A 21115-nucleotide genomic window follows, 5' to 3' on the forward strand; every position below is an offset into this window, starting at 1 on the left:
TCTTGGCTGTTTGATTTACTGTTCATATTATGCAGGTAAGAGAAACTAGGCTTTGGAAGACTCTCGGATTATATAGGGAATTATAACAAATTCGGTGAGTCGATTTCAAATTTCAAAGTCAAATTTCCTACCACTCGAGTTTGGATTAATTTGATTATATCATTACTCACCAGTCACTCCTTTAGATTGCTTCTTCTACTTCTCCTTCTCCTTCTTCTCCTTCTCCTCATTATTATACACTTGGTGTATTTAAGTTTTGAGGATTCATTATTCTTAAATATTTTGCTGGTAAAAGTACCATGAAAATTCTTGTAGTTGAAGTCAGGTTACGTTTTGTTCTTTTTACTTTAAAAATGAGTAAATTAGTTTATATATATTAGATCAAAGAGCAAATTAATTTTTTCTGTTAAAAATTTTGTCCAATTTTATTGTTTAAAACTAATATGGCTAACAGAATAATCAAACAACTATATTTGACGTGCCACGTGTAGCTCATGCTGATGCACAAAGATCAATTTTTAATAGTAGAAATAAATAAAAATTTTAATAGAATGATTGATTCTCTCTTTCATCTAACATATAAAGATTAATTTGTCCATTTTTTTAGTAGAGTCGGCAAAATATAATCAGACTCCTAGTATAAGAACCTCTGTGGTACTTTTACCACTTTTGCTCATCTTTAAAATTATCATTTTTCCTTTTAAATTATTTTAGTATATATACACTAAAGCGGATAATTATTTGGAAGATCGAAAGTGAAATTTTTTAACTCTACAAGCGAGGTTGAAATTTTGCCATGTGTTTTAAATTATATTTGAAAATTTTTTAAATAAATAAATATGATATGTGGCAGAATTTTAATTTTGTATTTAATAATTTTTTTAAGAATATATTTTAGTTATTAATTCACTATCATACCCCACGATTATGAGGAATTTGTTCTTTCGTTGGCAATGTGGGTTTTTATAGATGTTTTATCAAAGACTTCTCCAAGATTTCACAATCAATTTGTCGCTTCTTGGCAAGACATTTGAGTTTGATTAGGCATATAAGGTCGCATTCGGTACTTTGAAGCAAAAATTAATTTTTGCTCCCATAGTTTAACCATCAAATTAAGACTTTCTATTCGAAATTATGTGTGACGCAAGTAATTTCAGTGTGAGAACTGTCATTAGACAAAGAATTGGAAAGGAGCCACACATAATTTATCTAGCCTCAAAAACTTTAAATATCGTAGAAAGCAACTATTCGTACTACTAAAAAGAACTAGTTTTGTTCTATTTTTTAACTAGTTTTTAACCCTACTTGAAATCAAAGTAATTTTACATGAAAATTGGATTCAATATCGTAAACTTTATTCGAGATAAAATTTTGAAAAGGAAAATGTAAAATAAAAGATTGACATAATGATTATTTTGCCTTTCAATTTTATAAAAAAACCATTTTAATTCTCTATTTAATTTTTCATCTCTTTTAATATTTGAATTTTTATTTTTGCTAAATAACCCCAACATGGATGGAAATTTAATGCTCATTAATTTTATAAAAGATACTTGTAGATTGACACTTAAATAACATATCAACATTTAATTTTTTACTGGTTGATTGTTGAATACTGAATATTATTTTGTTCGGGTTGTTTGTTAATGTAATAGACCTAACAATTGACAATTCCAAGCTATTTATTTCCTTAATGGTGTGTACTTGGATCCTATCAGCTTTTACAGTTTTCAAATCATTTTAAATTATTTTAAACTCGAATAATCGACTCTTTTGAGTTCATTGTAAATTTTATCATCATAGTTAGCCATTCAAAATGAGTCATTTTGTATTATTTGGTAAAATCATTTCAAGTTGTTCTAAATTTAGATTATTTCAAAGTTTAGATTATTATGATTTCAAGTTAAACGAGTTTAGATGGTTGATTTTTTATACCAAAATTGGATTGAATCATGTCTAAATTCAGGTTAATCAAATCAAAATTTTAAATTATGATCCGAATAAAAAGTTTAAAATGGATGACAGACATGGGGTGGGAGAACTCACTTAAGCATGAAAACACATAACCAAAGATGCATGTAATCATCGCTGCATATGCATGGGGAACTCATCGTGTATATTCATGTCCACATTACCCACAACTCATCTTCATACACAGTATCATGCACCCATCAAAATTGCTAATCAAACTTTAAATTTATATCGCAATTGAAATATAAGAAGGATTTATAACTGTTTGATAAAACAAAGTCCATCTTTGGTTATGTCCCTCTAACTTACAAAACTGTGTCTACAACCTATGGTACTACCAGCAGCGGCGAAAATCTCATGAGAACATGTTAAGCTCGGATATGTCAATTGTTCGTTCAATCAACTTGCAGTTGCAATCTCTCTGAAAACTCGGTTCACATTGATACTAAAGGAGGGAAGTCATTGTTATCTCTCAGTTGGAAAGGTTCTGTGATAGTCCTGCACTACGGGGTTACCAGTTAACAAAGGGGAAAAATGAAAATCGATGAATGGCTCGAGTTTTCTATGATGCTTTACCTGTCAAACTCGCTTAAGTCCTTTTGCTTTTCAATTGAAGGCACGCATAGAGGTGAATATGTGTCCATTGGGGATGAAGACTCATAAATGTTACCAAATTGGAGAACCGGTAAGAACTGGGAGGGATTCTCAGCCTGTGGATTCTTTGGTGCAGGTGGAATAGATTGATGGGTTATCATGGTCCTTTCGGTGGTTGGAAGATGAGGGAATTGTTCGGTCGAAAGGTCAAAATCATGACTGTCACCATTTCCACCGTTGTCTCCAATGGGATCAGTTTCTTTCGGAGGGTTTTGCACCAGACCGGGATTAGAAGACACGTAATTTCTAGTACTTATGCTTGCTTGCATCTTTCTATAAGACGGATGGTTCTGCAAAAAATATTCAACCATCTTAATTTTTCAGTTCAGGTCATCAATTAGCAAACAAGTAGATCTCTCATTTGAAAACAACATACCATGTCGGGGAAAAAAGTGCCCGTTCCTCTCGACTTTGTCGCACCATATGTAGCAGCTGGTAACTGAAGAGCACTAGGATGAGAGTATGGTGGTCTTGGGATAAATACATTCGTGCCCTTACGGTAAGAACTGTTGCGTTTGCACCTAACAAGCCGCCGTAAGGCATCCCACGCACTGTATCTATGTGTCTGAGAAGATGATGACGATGATAAAGCGGTTGGATGGTAAGGAAGGTTCAATGCATAGTTATGATACCATTGGCTATATAGTAGTCCGTTATAGTAACCGTTATAGTCTCCACTAAGATCACAAACTTCGGATTTTCCAGTACCAAAGGCATGCACAGGAATTTGTACATCGGGCCTCTGTCCTCTCCCGTTCCTATCCAAAGTATTAACAAAGAACTTTTCAAGTGCCATACCCATGTTTTCACCCGGTAGCATCAGGATTTCGCTGAGCCTTTGGGCCCCAAAGGAAAGGGCACATCTAATTCGATGGAAATTACCTGAAAGGGAAAAACACAAATGCTTAATGATTTTGGTAAAAATTCAGAACTATCAAAACCCTGTTCACTTTTTGGAAATACCTTTGCTTACGCTTCGGCCTAGGTTGTTGCTTTCTTTCAAAGGATCAATGATGTTCAAATACTTGACGGCAAAAACGTTGGGCGCAATCTCAAGTGGTTGCATTGAACCGGAATATGCTACTCTGCAATGATTCAAAAAGTCCCTACTAAGCAAAAGTTCATCTCCATCATTTTCCGGACTCTCAGCTGCAAAGATTACAGAAATGATAAGTGAACAAATTAGATTTATATGAACCAAGAATAATGCACTACTTACCCACAACTGCTGGAAGGGAAGATACCAAAACCGGACCACTTAAGCTAATGCAGTAATTTGCCCAATCAAATGTGCTATAGTAGTCCAAAAACTTATAAAGGACCTGTAAACAAATTATAGAAAGATCTCATTGTCCAAATTTTTGCAGACAATAAGGGAAAATGCTAATCGGGAATAACTTACCGCTAGTGGACCAAATAAGGATGAATGAAAGACATTAATGATATATAAAATCATTGTTTCTAATGCATATGTAGAAATCAAGCCATGGTGTGCACCAAGGATCCGGCTCTCATAATAGCACCAGGCCTTGATCAAAATAATACTGCGTTTGAAAAGATGATCTTTTCCAATTAGCTGGTCAACCTGAAAAACAAACAGTTCAAAAGAAGTCATGTGTCAATTAAACTTGCCACCCTTGATATTGCTATAGGAAATAATGCATGGAAAGTGATGGAGATGGGATTGGGGATTCCTCAAGGCTGCAGCAGTAAATTTAAGCAACAGTGTGCGAAAAGGTGAAATGGGAGATTTTAGACTAAATCCAAAGCATTAATTTCTATTAAATGAAAACAAACAAACAAATATAATTGTTAAAGAAACATTAATTTCTCTTAAATCTGGTAAAATCTTAAAGGATTTAGAAATGAATGAAATATAAGGGGGAAAAAAAGAGGAAAAGCTAAAATTCACTTCTGTCGGCTAGTAGTGATATGGAAAACAAAAAGGATAAAACGCCACATACCAAACGAAGATCATCAAACTACTTAGAATTTAATGCCAGAAAATGAAACAATGTACCATTTAGAATTATACTTTTGAATCATCTTTTGCATCATGTGAATTATATGAATTATGATTACCACATCCACAATGTTTGGAATGGAAACGGATTCTAAACATATCAATGTCGGATAGGATTAGATGATACCTTCTCCAGAAAGCAAAGTGCAGATAGACCAGCCGTTTGATTGAAAGAGATGTCCACTGGTATGTCATTCACAGTGCATTTCACTATTTTAACCTGAAATCAAATTCCAAAATAACCGAAATGAGCTCAAGATGATTTTAAGCCATATTTGCTGCTTACGTACAAATACTAATATGCAATAAATACCATTTAACTGCACGGGAACAACGACAAAGATGCAGCTGAAAATTTACTAGCAGCATAATAGCACAAATAGAAGTTGGTGCCAAGTGTCAAACAGCATATGACTTAGGTGGTTTTATTCAATATCAGTTAAGCACCTAGTCTTTTGCTACCCTAATTTCCGTTATCTACATTTCAGGAACGTCTTTTAAATTTTTACACGTGACAAAAAGTTATAAAAGGGTGCTACCTTAATCGATTAGCATTGGGATGCAGTTTCGATGCTATGTCCAATAAAAGTGAAGTTAAGGAAACAAACAAATCAGATGAAAAACACAATCCTTTAGATGTACTTGACGACAGCTGCTATTATCTAGTTCATACACATGAAACGATATCAAGCTCATAAATGGAATATACTACACAAGTTTTAGATCCAAGGCATGGGATCATCTCTTACGTTAACTTGCTAACCTATGACGAGCAATCCTACATATCTCATTCTTAAATTTCTCATACCTCTGGGCATCTTTCAAACTTGGCGGCAACTAAACAGCCATGGGAAGCAAAGAAAAATGATAAGTGCCAAATTCAAGAAAGATGCAAAGTAACAAAGTGGAAGTTAACTATATCTTTAATTGAATTACAAGGTATCACAAAAAAAAAAAAAGAATAAAATCAATCAGAAAGAGTTATACCTGTGCACGAATATATTGAACATCCTGTACTAGAACCTCAGAGTTCTGCTGGTTATGTTGTAAGATACCGCAGATATATCTTGCCAAATTTTCCTCCATATTTTGATGACTAAGAGCAGTCAAATCAATATCTCCATCAGGAAGGAAGGTTTTCAACGGAACTGAGCCAAATGGGAACACCTGAAAAGTGTGTGGGACGGTAAAACTGCAATGGAATGAAAAATGTAAAGGTATATAATTACTGAAACGAACTGACCTTGACCACTCCAATGATTATTTTCTTTTGAGCCTATAGAAGTTACTATGGCTCATACCTTGAATCTTATCAATACCACTTGAGCTCGGCCAAGTGGTGGGAGTCAACTGCTTTAACACCCATAAGTTATAGTGGTTATGCATTTCCTTTAACTTTTGCCACGTCTTTATTAGATTTTTATAGGAATATGCACCTTTCTTCACTTAGATTTGCACTTTTCTATTTACACCTCAAGCCATACAAGGTCATGGTGCCTTTGGAGCAACTTATACATTTATCAGGGCTGATAAAAAGCTTGCACATATGTGTATGCCTTTAATCCAAATGTGCTTCGCAAATGATACTAAAAGGACTGCCTATTAGGTTCCAGAACTGATGCCAAATTGTGTTAAAAGTTAAAGAAACAAATAGCTATATGACTATGTCCAACCAAAAAACAATCTTGAGACGACACTACAATTTTTTAAAACATTGATGCCTGTGTATATACAAGAGTTCTTAGAAGATGGTTCAGTATCAAATCCCTCAAGGCAGAACAACGATTGGATCGCAGCACCTGAATCCAAAGCTATGCAAGCTGCCTTTCTCTTACCAAAAGATGGCAGACCATAAAACATACACACTAAGTAGCATTAAGCTAGTGAAATCTTATCCAAAAGACTGAACAAAATAAGTCTTGGTTTATTATGCTTCTAAAAGATCCCTGTGATTTTGGGTTTCACTTTTGGTTGCTTTCAGGCTACAACTGTATGAGACAAGAAATATTTGTCAGATACTCTCTGCCTTTTAAAGTATCAAGTAAATTACTTTGATATCCATGCTCACAAGCAGAGTATATACATGCTCAGTGCTCACTGCATGAAAGAACCCAGCAAAATTTACTCATAACATGGTTTCACAGCCATTGGTATCTCTATTCCGGCTAAACATTAAAATGGGTACAACACATATCTATCAAGCACATACAATTTATTATGCTTGAAGAGAAACATTACGCATTGAAACCAAAAGATGTTCCTAAAAGGGCATTTGACAGAGCAATCTTTTATGAAGGCACCGATTTCAGAGGCTAGTTTATTATGCTTCAATGTGGAAAACTTTCGAATTGAACTTCCCTAGGTGTAACGTTCACATAAAAGTCATCTCTCCTAAAAAGGCATTTGACAAAGCAAGAACCAACAATTTCTAGAATTTGTCCAGTTATACAAGGAGCACCAACACACAGAAATGAGACCATTTTACACAACCACGGCTAAAAATATGAAGGAAAATTAAGTTTACCTCAATTCCATAGTAACCTTTGATTAGCCTCTGAAAGTAAGCAATAATATTTTGTCGATTTTGTTCAGAAACCAAAGAAGGTTGAATGATACAAAGTATCTCCTGGGTTCTTTGCTCAGACAACAGCCATAATTCAGTATCAATTGACAATGGATGGGGATTAGATGAAGAGAAAGAAGAAGAAGAGAAGGATAAAGAAGATGAAGGTGATGAAGGGTGCGGGAGAGGGGAAGAAGATGAAGTAGAAGACAAAGACAAAGAGGAAGAAGGTGACACACACTCTTGAAAATATTCCATTCTGAAACAAAAAAAGATCAGCTTTCTCTAAAACAACCTAAGAACATTCAACATTTCAAATGCTCCATCTACAAAATTCAGAACCAGACCAAAGAGAAAACCAACATCTACAAAACTTTGAAATTACAGAGAAAAATTGAAGGGAAAAAAAACTGATGGCATGGTGTTGAGAGAGATGATGAGATAATTAAAGGGGTTTTAAGGAAAGCCAAAGAACATAAGAATGGCAGAAGAACAAAGACAAGTTTTTCCGTTTAAATGATAAAAAAGACATCAAGAAGTGTTGACAAAGTAGAAGCATGTGCAAAGATGGCACAAAGATGAAAAGAAAAACAGCCACAGACGTAGTTGAAACATATGTTGCAAACTGGTTTTGACATCTAGTGTGTACCCCTGAAATCTTTTTGTCGTCTTCAGAATGACTCTGGTAAGCACAAATATGTTTATATAGAATCAAAATTGGGGTGTAACTGAAATTTTAAGCATAATGTTGGGACTTGTTTGGTAACATGAAAAAAATTCGATTTTTGTATTAAAAAGAGACATAGGAGAAAAATAAGGAAAATTATCTATCCCCTACACAATTAAAGTTGTAAATTTCATATTAAAACCATGAGTTGACATATATAAAAATTATATAAATCTTAGGTGCATTCATGATTCATGATTCACTCTTCCAGCACTTCCCTAAAAGATTAAATTTTGACTAAGAAGGAAATTTTATGTTGTTCTGATTTTTAAAATATTATATTTTTATTAGTGTTTAATAAATTTTGCTACTTTCCAAATATATAAAAAAATTTTAAAAATTTTAAATACATCCTTATCTGCTTGAATTTGAGTAACATATCAGTTTCTTTACTGATTAGACTAATCCTTGTGTGAGTGATTAGGAACAGATATATATGTACCATTAGAGATATGCTTATACAAATTAGTAAAATTAATCATTAAATTAAATAGAAATGTAATAAAAATCTTATTCTATTTGTATACGCTAAAAGCCTCACTATCAATCTATATAATAATTGAAGAAATAAGAATTTCGAAAAGTCAACAGTATTAGGTCCTTCCACAAAAAGAGAAATATCTGGCCAAGACCCTTCAAATATGGAAATAAATAGAAAAAAATCTCCCCCCACCCCCATTAAAGGAAGCACCAAAAATGGGATTAGAAAAAAAAGAGAAAAATAATGTAAAGGATAAAATTAAGGGGAGGAACAAAAGGTGAATACAACTTGCAGTATAATAGAAAGTATCAAAATAAAGCAAACACCATATGGATTTTTACCAAGTTGCTGAGTTTCCTTTAACAAAAAATGTATTCTTCGTCATTAATGAGACAAAGAGAGAATTGGTCAAAATGTTTAAAAGGTCATAATAATAGGTCAGCATATTGCCATATTAGAATAAAAACATAGCCTATATTAATAGCACAGTTAAAGTATTCTTAACCATTTCTTCCTTTTTGGCCATTAATTATAATTAAGTCAAATTACATGGTTAACTATAAAAGTAAATACCTTTTTTATTATTAAATATAACCATAAAGTGCATTTATTTCAATGGGATTCTCTGGTGTTAGTAACAACTACTTGTCTTATTTGTGAACAAGTGATATGGAAAATGCAAAAAAAAAAAAAAAAAATTGTACCACTTCGTCCACTTTCAAATTTTTTTAAAACCCTTTTGACTTTTTTAGTCTATTCTTAATTTTCCGATCGATTTAATCTTAATTATTTGAGAAATACGTTTCGTATCTAAACTTTTCTTAATCCATAACCGATAATTTCTAAGAATTTATTCAATATACGTGTTATTTAATTTAACGTAAATTAAAATACGGACATGTTCAAATGATCATAATAATAAACTAAATGGGCTAAACCTAGACACAACTACCATGAGTACTTTGTTCCCCTCCCAAAGGTATTAGCATAAATTGAAATACAAGGGTGTTCAAATAATCATATTAATAAACTAAATGGGCTAAGCCTAGACACAATTGCCACAATACTTTGTTGCCCTCTCAAATAAGGCATTATTATAAATTGAAATACTAGTGTGTTCAAATGATCATATTAATAAATCAAATGGACTAAACCTAGACACAATTGCTACAATACATTGTTGCCTTCCCAAATAAGGCATTAACGTAAATTGAAATACGAGTGTGTTCAAATAATCATATTAATAAACCAAATGAAGGAAGTCTAAGCACAACTTTGACACAAATTTGTTGCCCTACCAAACAAGGTATTCACCACTACATACATGTGTATGTGTAAATACTTCTAATAATAGCATATGCTAGAATTTCGATTTTATATCATATTTTAAAAGTAACAACCAGAATCAATTAAGTTAAATCCCAAATTTAAAAATTTGTTTTATTTATTTTTTGGTTCACTAAATTTCAACATTCTTACTCACAAGAACCTATTAAACCTATTAAATTAAACTCCAAGTTTAAAATCTGTTTTATTTACTTTTCTGGTCCACTAAATTTCAACATTCCTACTCACAAGAATCAACCGAGTTAAACCCAAGTTTTATTTTTTTTTTGGTTCACTAAATTTCAACATTCTTATTCACAAGAACCTATTAAATTAAACTCCAAGTTTAAAAACTCGTTTTATTTACTTTTTTGGTCCACTAAATTTCAACATTCCTACTCATAAGAATCAACCGAGTTAAACCCAAGTTTTATTTACTTTTTTGGTCCATTAAGTTTCAAAATTCCTACTCACAAGGATCAACTAAGTTAAACCTCAAATTTGAAGGACTTGGGTTATTTACCTTTTTGGTCCACTAAATTTCACTACTCACAATAAACAACTAAGTTAAACCCCATGTTTGGACCAAGTTTCAAGATTCCTACTCAAATACTCTATGAAATTAAGCTCATATTAAAAACTCAATAGGTTAACACAGTAACAATGTACTAAATCTAAGCTAATATACCAATTCCAGGAACTAAAACAGGGAATCTTACATCTTACATTAACACAATAACAATGTAATAAATTTAACCAACACAAATGACATTATGGCGAAAGGTAAATCGGTGCACAGTAAAGCAATGAGGATTAAGGAACCTAATCAAATAAGCAAAGTATGAATATCAAAATCAAAGGAACATTTTTGTTTGTCCTTTTTTATGGGTACAATAACACTAATTTGAACACAAAAACATCAAGCTATTACAAATTTGAGAGCCAATTTAAAGTATGTTACCAAATTGGCTTTCAGGGGAGAGAGAGAATCGTTTACCTCAAGGAAGTTTCCAAATTGGTTCTTCTTTCTCTATATTGCTTTGCCTGAACACTGTTTCTGCTTTTACAGCAATGGATTCAGGCAAGAACAAGAACAATAAGAAGCACAACATCTTTGATTCTTTGTCTCAATCTAAAGCTAAAAAAGACATGCTTGTACAAATCAATCAATGATCAAAAACCCTAATCCATTCTAAAAACAGAAATGGAGAAGGAACCAACACCTAACTCTCCCCCTATATTGGGAGGGATGATGACGTGGCATTATCCTATGAGATAAAAAATAGTAAGAAATGTGCCATGTGTAAGTATAATAATAGTAAATCCTAAGGAAGAATTATTGAAAGCCCAACATTGATATGATCAAGACTTGTCAAAGAATGTTCATCCTATTTTATTTTTATTTAATTATTATTAAATAATTAAATTTTATTAAATTAAAAATAAAATTAGACCAAAAGGAAGTTCATCTTTCAACAATAATTTTAAAAGAAATTCTTTTCACTTTGCAGTTTAGGCTCGTGGAAAATATTTTCAATATTTTTCGATGTATATTTATGTAAAATAAAATGTTATCGTAAAAATTTTCTAATCAACATAAAATTATCCTTATAAAATATCTTATTAAATTTTTTCCATAAGATTTTTAAACCGATAAGGCTTTTTCACATTAAAACTTTCATACTTGACTCGAACATCGAGTCAAAACACTAGGATGTTAAATTCTCTACTATATTATTCATTTATCAAATATTTTCTTATAAACGTTCATAATTTTTCAATTTAGTCCTTTTTATCATAAAAGTTCAATATTTATTAATTAACCATATTCAATCAATTTTCTTTCTTGTTACACTTTAATCATATAATTTATTAATCATATAATTTATCTCAATATTTTGTTTCACATATCAAATTTCTATGTATTTTCTCAAGTTTAACAATTTAGTCCTTATTATCATAAAAATTCCATATTTTTCCATAATTTCACTTTTACAAAACTTTATGCATATTTCATCATCTCATAACACATTCATTAAACTTTTATCATAATTTCTTTATTCACATATTAAATGGTTTCACACTTAAATGTTTGTATATTTTTCAATTTAGTCCCTATTGCAATGTAATTTATTTTTCACGATATAAGCACTTTAATAAAATAATTCATTATAATATCTTATTTCAAATAACAAATTTTCATGCATATCGCTTCTCTTGTTTCAATTATAACTTTCACAAAGTTTACAAATTAATCCTTAACATCATGAAGATTCATTATTTACAATAATTTCACATTAATATCACTTAGTAATCAATTCACTACTTATCATAAATCTCAAATGTATGATTTTAAATTGAAAACAACTTTTATAAAATATTTTCAAAAAATCATCAAGCAATAGAAAATATTTTACACAAATTCATCCAAACACGGAAAATATTAGTTTTTCTAGAAAAGTAAATCATTTTCTAAAACTCATTTTTCGAAGTTATTTTCAATGAAATAAATGGAGTCTAATTTTAAAACTCAATGTAATCGAAATGACCTTAAACATTATAACATTTAAAAATATTGTTAGTTAAAATATTAATAGATAGCAAATATAAAAATTGTTTCATTATATTTAAAATCATTAATTTCTATATGTTACTTAAATATTTTAATTTTTTGGTGAAAAGTAAAATAAATAAACTAATTACATAAACTAGATCAACCCCTCCAACAAGGAGGTCTCAAACAAGCATAAATCATAAGTTTTATGTTGGACAAATTTGACCAAATGATAAGTTCCTTGATTATCCTCTCTAGAAATGTGTCTAATGATCAGTTCCTGCTTAAACATTTGAATTGGACCCTTCAGAAGACTTCTCCTGGATAGCCATAACCGCTTCAAGACAATCAAATTGAATTTATACACTATTATAGCCCCACTCAATTAGAAGAGACAGCTCTTCCAGAATACCTCATGACTCAGCATAAAAAACAAAGCAAACTCCCCAATTATTTATTAAATCCAAGAATCCAAGTTCCACCTCGATCTTACATTATTCCTCCTGACACTGTGAAACCAACTTCCTTCTAGACGGAACCAAGTACCAACTCAATTAGAAAATATGTATACTTTTTCTTTTAAACAATAATTGATATTATTATGATTATGTTTTTATGTAATCTTTAAATAAAAGAATTAAAAAAACACATATCTAAATGTTAAACACAAATTTAATAAGATTTAATACAATTTCTTTATCCTCTCCACCTATAATTATTATTATTTTTAAAATTACATACTTACTTTTTCACTTACGGTTTGTATAAAGTCATCAAGTTATTTCATCATTTCATCATTCCTACTTTAGTTATTAGAGAAACAAAATTGGCAAAATTAGAGTAAAATTAATATTTATTGTTTAAAAATATCATTTCCTAATTAACAAAGTTAATATTTTAATTTTTTTATATTTGGTAAATAAAATCTTTTGTTGAAATTACTCTTAGGATTGACAATAAATTAGTCTCCAAACGTTAGACAAATCCACAAATAAAATCAAATTAACAATAGAAAAGTCAAAAATAGCAATCTATGGCATCAAACCAAAATTTGGCATCATAATTCAACTCATCCTCGAACACAAGCCAATTTTTTTTAAAGTCACAACAGTTCTAATAGAATCCATCATTACAAGCACTAAACTAAATTACTAACTAAACCAAAATAAGTTTGAAAGAGAACCCTCAACTGAATTACTAACTAAACCAAAATAAATTTGAAAGAGAACCCTCACAGAGACTCGACCTTGAGATCCCAAGCCTTAACATTGCTATTAAACCAAGGTCTCATTGGAGAATAGGAGAAATACAGATTGAATTATTCGGACAATGACACTATTATTGGATAAAACCTGTTAAAAGGAAAAATGCAATTTCAGCATCAAGGTCAGGATGATAACATTGAAAGGGAAATTTTGACATATTAAATAATTGGTAATATGCAAACTTTGTATATGAACCATGGACCATCATCATCCATAGCTCAAGATGCAATGAACTTAAATCCAACCTTTACTCACACTATCAGTGCAAAGGCTATGACTTAAGCACACTGCAAGCAAAGATATCATCTCTCAATCTTGCATGTGAGCCTAAATCCTAAAATTTGCAGTTCATCTTCAATCGCATGTTGTCACAAGTTAATCAAATGGTCCAGGCAGAGCTATGAGCTTAAATCCTAACCTTAATCTAATTTTTTTGTGTAATCTTTAGCTTCTCATTGTTTCCCTTCTGTCTTCCCTCAATAAAAGCCGATAGGCAACCTAAATATCAAAACAAAACTCAGGAGATAAGATTTCAAGACAAAGACGAACAGAAATGATTACATGTTAACTCAAACACAAAGAAAATAACAGACATTAGTTTGACCATTGTCTCGATATTTTTCCTGGTATTATATAGAATATAACAAGCACATGGGATCCCGAACCTCTGCTACACCACACAAACACACTCAAAGGAAGAGAGCATACCGACCATGAATCTTTGATAAGAACTTGGTTCTTTTTTCTTTGGTAATCTTTCTCAGTCGTGTTAACCTGCATATTGAATACAATAATATGATAAACAAAATCGAAGATATATTTACTCCAAAGAATGAACATGATGACCAACAACAAACTATAATAGAACCATGTAATTTCTACGGACTATTTGTTGAAAATGCTCTGATACATTGTTGAAAATAAGAATTCCTTTACCTTGTCCGTTAACTTAAGTATTTACATTGATACATTTACACAACTATGTTGAACTACTCAAGGAAATACAATCTTCACAATAAATAGAATAAATAAAACAAGGTGGTGTATGATTCATATATAGGATATTTTGCAGACAACAGTTATCAAAACTTAATATAACTAGACCAACCTTCAAACTTCTAACCATGCTGCATGCAACCAGAGAAGATGCAGCAACCTAAGAAATCACGAAAATGTTTTCAATATGGACACAACATGAGGCTAAATTGAAAAATAATGCCTTCAGTAAACCTCAATCATATTCAAAAGATAAACGGTCACTAAAAGAACATTTGGAAAAAAAATTACAGTGTTGGACACAGACCTGTACCTGACATTCACAAATGAATGGAATAAACACCTCTAATCGGCAAAAATTTATTAAGCTTGCAAAACTTCGTAAAAGCTAAAGCAAGAGCGAGGCACTTAGACCTGGTCGCAAACCTGACAAAAAACCATCACAGTTCAAAAACTAATCTTATCATTATCAATGTTCAGTTCAAGCATCTCTAAATGAGCTAGAACGAAAGCTCATAGAGAAATGGATTTGTAACCTTCATGAATTTGTCACCAGAACATACCTTAATAAAAATGGCAATATTGCTTCAAAGCAACCTTATATTCTCCCCACAGCATTCAAAATTTCAAATGAAACAGGTTTTTGTTAAAAGATGCCATGAATTTTGCACCACAGAAGGAATTTATCTAAAACGCGCTAATGCACGTGAAGGAGCAGCGAGTTCACGGTCCTCCAATCAGTGTTGAAAGTGAAACAAAATCAGCAAGAATTTTTTCACTATGACATTAACAATCCAAAGGATCGATATGCCAAACTTAGATAGAAATAGGCTTCACAATTTAAACTGTCGAGGAAGACGGCTACATTTGGTCTGCAATCTCAAAATCTCCTTTGCAAAACCTTGATTACCTGTCAACAAAAGTCCATCCAAAATCCGATTGAAAGTTAATCTTCGAGGCATAAATCCTCTATCAACCATCTCAATCAACAACTTCCCAGCCACCACCATATCATCAGATTTCTTCCTTACAAACATTGAACTTATAAGAATATTGTATGTATCCAAATTTGGCAAGCAATTCTCACTACTCATCTTCTCAAACAACTCCAAACCTTTTTCAATCTCACCGGCATCACAAAAATATCGAATCACGATATTGTAAGTCTGCACATTCGGTCCACAATCATTATCCCTCATCATATCCATATATTCCATAGCCTTTTCCCTTAGTTCTTTATGACACAACCCCCTGATCACCACATTAAAAGTAATCGAATTCGGCACATAACCCTTCCTCAACATCTCCTCAAAAACCGAAATGGCAGTCTCTACACTATCTTTCTTACACAAAACTTGAATCAAAGCATTGTAAGTTGCAACCGAGGGCAATACGCCTCTATCAACCATCTCATCGAAAACTTTTCGAGCCCTTTTAACCTCTCCGACAACACCAAGACCATGAACTACAGTGGTATAAGTAACCACATCGATTTCGCACCTTCTCTTCTTCATTTCAAGAAAAAACTTCCAACCCTCTTCGATTTGACCAGCTCTAAAATACCCTTTTAGCATTATGTTATAACTAGTCAAGTTTGGACTCAGACCCTTCTCCACCATTTCTTTTAAAGTATCAAGAGCCTTATTTGTTCTCTTAATTAAACACCAACCATTTGCAATTGTATTATAACTAACAACATCAGCTTGAAACCTTCCTCTAAGTATTTTAAAAAAGTTCCATGCTTTCTCAACACGTTTAGCTTTACATAGAACATCGAGAATTGTATTAAAAGAACGCAAATCCTGAAAACAACCATGTTGATGCATTGACAAGAAGATTTTAAGTGCTTTATCGGGTTTTCCAGCGGCGACATACCTTTCGGCGATGATGGCGAAAGTTTTGGGAGTGGGATGGAGGCGGAGAGAGCGCATACGGTGGAGGAGGGTGAAGACGGTGGTGTAGTTGCGGAGACGAGCGGCGACGTCGATGGCGTGGTCGAAGGAGGAAGCGGAGTGGACGTAGGTGGGGTGGTTTTGGAGGAGGACGTCGAAGAACTGGAGGGCTTTCGGGCCGTGGTTCCATAGATGTTTAAGGATGGTGTTTACTAAAAGTGGAGTCCAGTGGATAGATGGGCAGATGAGAGACTTGATTAGGGACTGTCTGTTGGTGGATTTCAAAATGAGGTTGGTGAGTGCGGAGGCGGTAGCGGTGGCGGTAGCGGTGGCGGTAGCGGCGGTGCTCATCGTTTTATGCGGCGGGGAATTGCCGATGGCTGTTGCTAAGGCCAAATGAAGAAGGGGCTCTCAAGGAACTAGACCCAAAGAACATTTTCTTTTAGGTTAAAATCTTCTATTAGTCCCTGTACTTATTCAGAATTTAAGATTTAGTCCCTGTGCTTCAAAAATTAAAAATTCAATTCTCCTATGTTTTCAATTAAAAAATCCTAGTACAATCATCATCATTGTTGTTATTTTTTGTCAAAAATTTATCAACTTAATATGTTTATTTTTTGTTAATCATATGTAACGTTATACGAAGACAGTCTAATCAATACACTAAGTTGATGATTTTAATGAAAATACTAATAATATTAACGATATGATCGAATTTTAGATAAAAAAGTAGGAGAGGTTAATTTTAATTTTTAATTTTATAAATTAAAATTCAATACACTAAGTTCACAGATTTTAATGAGAAATACTCATAATATTAACGATATGATCGAGTTTTAGATAAGAAAAGTAGGAGGTTAATTTTTAAATTTTAATTTTATAAATTAAAATTTAAATGGTATGAAAGTACATTTTGACCTTTCTTTTAGAAATCCAAATTAGAGAGTGATTACCAAAAGGGTTTAATTATGCTCTCAATCACTGTATTTGTTAAGACTTTTGAACTTTAGTACTCTATTCTTTTTTCATGAAGAGTTAATTCCATAAGATGTCCCCAAACTATAACTTTAATTCCAATTTGGTCCCTAAACTTCAAAATGTTATAAGTACATCTTCAAACTATCAATATTATATCATTTTAATATTCCACGATGTGTTCTAAAAATTAAAAATGTAATTGAAAAATGTTTAAATTTAACAAAATCACTTAACAATGTTACTTGTGATACTGTAACCCTTAAATTTTACAATCGGTAAATCCATAGATGGACTAAATTTCAAAAATACAAATAGAACAAAAACTGAGGCCAGAAGTATACGTTTGCAAATGGTTTTTATTTTTATTTTTTTAAATGAGACCAAGTTCAATCGGACTAAAAAATCAACTAAATCAATTTTTAATATCTTTTATTATATTTTTTTAATAATTTTATTTAATTGAATAGTCCAAACCAATGACTTAATGACCTAAATGAGTTCAGCCACTAATCCGGTTCCGAAAAACTTGGTTATAACTAAAAAAGCCTGTCCTTACTCTTTTCTTTTTCTTTTTTAGTGCTCTCTGCAGTTTTCATATAAATGATAGGGATTATTGTTCCATCTGCAGCTATGGCCCCCATTATGGAAAACTCTAAAGCAGTTTCATGGGGTAAACTTGATCAAAGGCATAATATGGTTTTCATAACATATATTTACATCATGTGTGCATGTATGCATGTACATATTCCGTTTCTTTACTTTACAATCCTTGGTCACTGCAATGGCAAAATAATGGTGCTGAAATGGATGTTAGAAAGAAAACCCCTAATTACCATTTGGTTAAATCAAATCTATTGTGGTCTTTGCCCCCATGCATATAGGATTATACTTTCATTTAAGAATAAAGTTTATTTATGTTGTTGCTAAAAACCAGCAGTCAGTTTATGCTGCAAGTACCATTCTATGTCTCCAATGAAATCGAGGCAGACTTCCATGGTCATGGCCAAAGGACGCATCAGATTTCCAAGGAATTATACTGATGCTGAAAATTCCGAACCATAGATATGTGAATCTAAGTATGTAGGAGAGATGCTAGAAGCTCAAATAGCTCAACATTTTTCTTATCTTATCGTGCTGAGCTCATTTATGGAGTTAAACTGAAACTCAAACAAGCTCATACTGAAAAGAAGAAATAGACATGTTCCTTACCAAGTGGAGTTCAAGCAAAGCATTCGACTTTGAGTGTGCAGTCAAGCTCAAGCTTCGACTTTGATTGGGGTCAATCATACCCAAACAACCCACACTTCATGGGTAAAACAGTTTCATGTCAAATAAAGAGCAATATGTCAAATGGTAAGAGATGTTTTAAGAACAAGTGAAGCAGAAACAATGAGATTCCAACTAGTTTTCTCAACAATTCATAGCTTAACAAAAATGTGTCTGACACAATTAAATTTTGATCAAAAACTTCCTACACAACTCCAAGTTTCACATAACTCAAGTAACCATTTTATAGCAAGACAAAAAACAGAAATACAAATCCATTCGAAACTCAAAGAACCTTAAGCACGAGGTGGATTCGCAGCACCCGGATGAGAAGCTTGACCAGGCTGTCCAGGCTTTGGCATGTCATCCTGGTAAAATAAAAATCACTTATTTAAGAAACAATGAAAACAAGCAAATTAACATAGAACAGGCAATTAGTGTCACAGAAGCAAACCGCTCAAAGACCCAAAGTCAAAAGAATAATAACATCTAAGAAATTTTCCATCTTATAATGATCAGCATGCCATGGGAAAAGGCAACTGACAAAGTGATTCAGATGGATATTACATATGAGGGACCGATTCATCCCTAAAGCACTTAAAATTTCGGCTAAAGGGGCATTACATGCAGTCCCTAAATAAAATGCAAAGAACCACTATAAAGATGCTCATGGATCACCATTTGAAAAGTAAGACTCTCTAGATTTCGGGTGTAGCCAAATTCTAATATCTCCCAATGACTTCCACGTATCTCTTATATAAGTTTTGAGGCATTTTCAATCCCTCGAATGATAAATAATCAGCAGAACGAGCAGGGTTAAGTCCTTTAAGAATTGCATGCTATAGAGTACTACGGAGAGTTCTCCAAATGATGGCCAACCAGCAAAATGTTTCCAATTCTACCCTGCCTATGAAGGACTCCAATATATCAGTATTATTAGATTCAAGGTGTGTTCCATCCCATAATGATCAAATAAGTCACCAAGAGAGGCAACAGACTAAGTAATTCAAATAGCTATTAGGTATCAGGAACCGGTTCATCCATAAATCACTAAAAACTTGTAAGGGGCAGATGCGTATGTCCTTGATGAATTGCCAAAAATACCCTCCTATCACACTACTCTAACAATGGCCATAGGTTGATATATATACACATAGGATTTCAATAGCACACATTCCACCGACATCCCTACACTACACAATAACAAAAGCATACCCTTAAATTGTATGCTTACTAAGCTTTTATCATAGGATACAATAAAATGATGAACAAACAAGGCAAGCAATGGGGAACTTCTATTCACATCAAAATAGAACATTGTAAAAAGCATCAAATAATTGATAAAAAAAGACATACCCTGCGTCTAATGAAGCGCTGAGGAGGGTCACGGTTCCTCCTGTTGGTACGGGATCGTACCCTCACAACATGAGAGTGGATCGCACACGAAACACAGTATTGCATCTTCACGTACAGCTTAGGCAGAGTGTAGGCTACAGAACATTAACCAATCAATCACCAAACAATAAAAATCCAAATATATGCATAGAATAAGAAACTAAGTTCAAATATAATTAAGAAAATGAAATGAAATAAAAATATTACTGTCATAGACGCAAGCTTCCTGGACATCTCTGACAGCAGCTTGCTCCACAATGTTCCTCACAAGAAATCTCTTGATCGACTTATCCTATTACATTTCAAACCCCGAAAATAACTTCAATAGAAACATATACATGGGAAAACCTAGGGAGCCAAACAAGAAAACCAGATGTGAAGTACCTTGGGACAGCATTTTCCACAGTTAGAGCAGCGGATGAACTTGACGTGGCCACGGCCGTGCTTGTTGCGGCCACCATTCCTACGCTTGAATGTCTATAAAAAAAGCATTCAATTAGAGAGATCAGTATTGTGAAAAAGATTTAAGCTTTGGTAAAAACCCAGATGCAGAAAATAGTGATGAAACGAAATCTAACCATTGCTTGAGATTTAAGCGTAGGCTCTCTGCTTCTGCCGGCTGACCAAAGCTTAGACTTTTGGACAAGAAAATGTTTTAGATTTAAAGGCGAAGAATCTCTCCACTGAAGTCTGAAAACCCTAAATTCTTTTTCAGTCCTTTGTACTTTTTTGTTGTTTTGAATTGTACCCCAAAAGTTAAATTTAAGTAGTGTCATTTGAAATAAAGGATAATATAAATTTTAGTCCCTGAACTCGGCAACCAGTCCACTTTGGTGCTGTACCCTTTTTTTGGTTCACTTTTGCAGTTGAATTTGGCAACTTAATCCATTTTAGTCCCTAAACTTAGATTGTATCAAAATTTAATGATATGATCAGTGTTCTCAGAATATGATTGGATCTATCGATCAAACCAATTGGACCAAGAACAAATTGGTATATTAGTTCAAAAAAATAGTTAAACCGA

The 21115-nt window shown here is 32.7% G+C and overlaps 3 protein-coding genes and 1 non-coding gene across 12 annotated transcripts; all 4 read right to left on the bottom strand.

Moving 5' to 3' along the window:
- Positions 1-2177: 2177 nt before the first annotated feature.
- On the bottom strand, positions 2178-11111 carry LOC108486540 (uncharacterized). Of its 3 annotated transcripts, none has more exons than XM_017790650.2 (9): positions 10743-11111; positions 5636-5815; positions 4776-4868; positions 4028-4210; positions 3845-3947; positions 3589-3774; positions 3002-3507; positions 2548-2915; positions 2178-2469 (listed from the first exon to the last, which is right to left on the bottom strand). In XM_017790650.2, exons 2-9 carry the CDS (start codon positions 5732-5734, stop codon positions 2406-2408), a joined length of 1602 nt encoding a protein of 533 aa, XP_017646139.1. In that variant the 5' UTR covers positions 5735-5815; positions 10743-11111; the 3' UTR covers positions 2178-2405. The 3 variants fall into 3 exon arrangements, with proteins under 3 accessions (XP_017646139.1, XP_017646138.1, XP_017646137.1); XM_017790649.2 differs by lacking the exon at positions 10743-11111 and adding an exon at positions 7173-8864 and having other exon boundaries at positions 2178-2474; XM_017790648.2 differs by lacking the exon at positions 10743-11111 and adding an exon at positions 7173-8434.
- A 2220-nt stretch (positions 11112-13331) lies between these two features.
- On the bottom strand, positions 13332-16917 carry LOC108484585 (pentatricopeptide repeat-containing protein At1g74900, mitochondrial). Of its 7 annotated transcripts, none has more exons than XM_017788423.2 (6): positions 15124-16917; positions 14874-14986; positions 14673-14720; positions 14277-14338; positions 13983-14062; positions 13332-13651 (listed from the first exon to the last, which is right to left on the bottom strand). In XM_017788423.2, the coding sequence occupies exon 1, from the start codon at positions 16801-16803 to the stop codon at positions 15394-15396; it is 1410 nt and encodes a 469-aa protein (XP_017643912.1). In that variant the 5' UTR covers positions 16804-16917; the 3' UTR covers positions 13332-13651; positions 13983-14062; positions 14277-14338; positions 14673-14720; positions 14874-14986; positions 15124-15393. The 7 variants fall into 7 exon arrangements, with proteins under 7 accessions (XP_017643912.1, XP_017643907.1, XP_052885394.1 ...); XM_017788418.2 differs by having other exon boundaries at positions 14273-14338; XM_053029434.1 differs by having other exon boundaries at positions 14868-14986.
- Positions 16918-18793: 1876 nt separating this feature from the next.
- Positions 18794-20882, bottom strand: LOC108484556 (40S ribosomal protein S26-3-like). Its single transcript, XM_017788376.2, has 5 exons — positions 20670-20882; positions 20476-20568; positions 20299-20383; positions 20053-20186; positions 18794-19064 (listed from the first exon to the last, which is right to left on the bottom strand). The coding sequence occupies exons 1-5, from the start codon at positions 20865-20867 to the stop codon at positions 18993-18995; spliced, it is 582 nt and encodes a 193-aa protein (XP_017643865.2). The 5' UTR covers positions 20868-20882; the 3' UTR covers positions 18794-18992.
- Positions 19191-19293, bottom strand: LOC128294595 (small nucleolar RNA snoR99). The gene has a single exon (XR_008284903.1). It is a non-coding gene; the product is annotated as a small nucleolar RNA snoR99 (small nucleolar RNA).
- Positions 20883-21115: the final 233 nt, after the last annotated feature.

Source organism: Gossypium arboreum, chromosome 6 (genome assembly GCF_025698485.1).
Source record: "Gossypium arboreum isolate Shixiya-1 chromosome 6, ASM2569848v2, whole genome shotgun sequence".
Lineage (NCBI taxonomy): Eukaryota > Viridiplantae > Streptophyta > Magnoliopsida > Malvales > Malvaceae > Gossypium > Gossypium arboreum.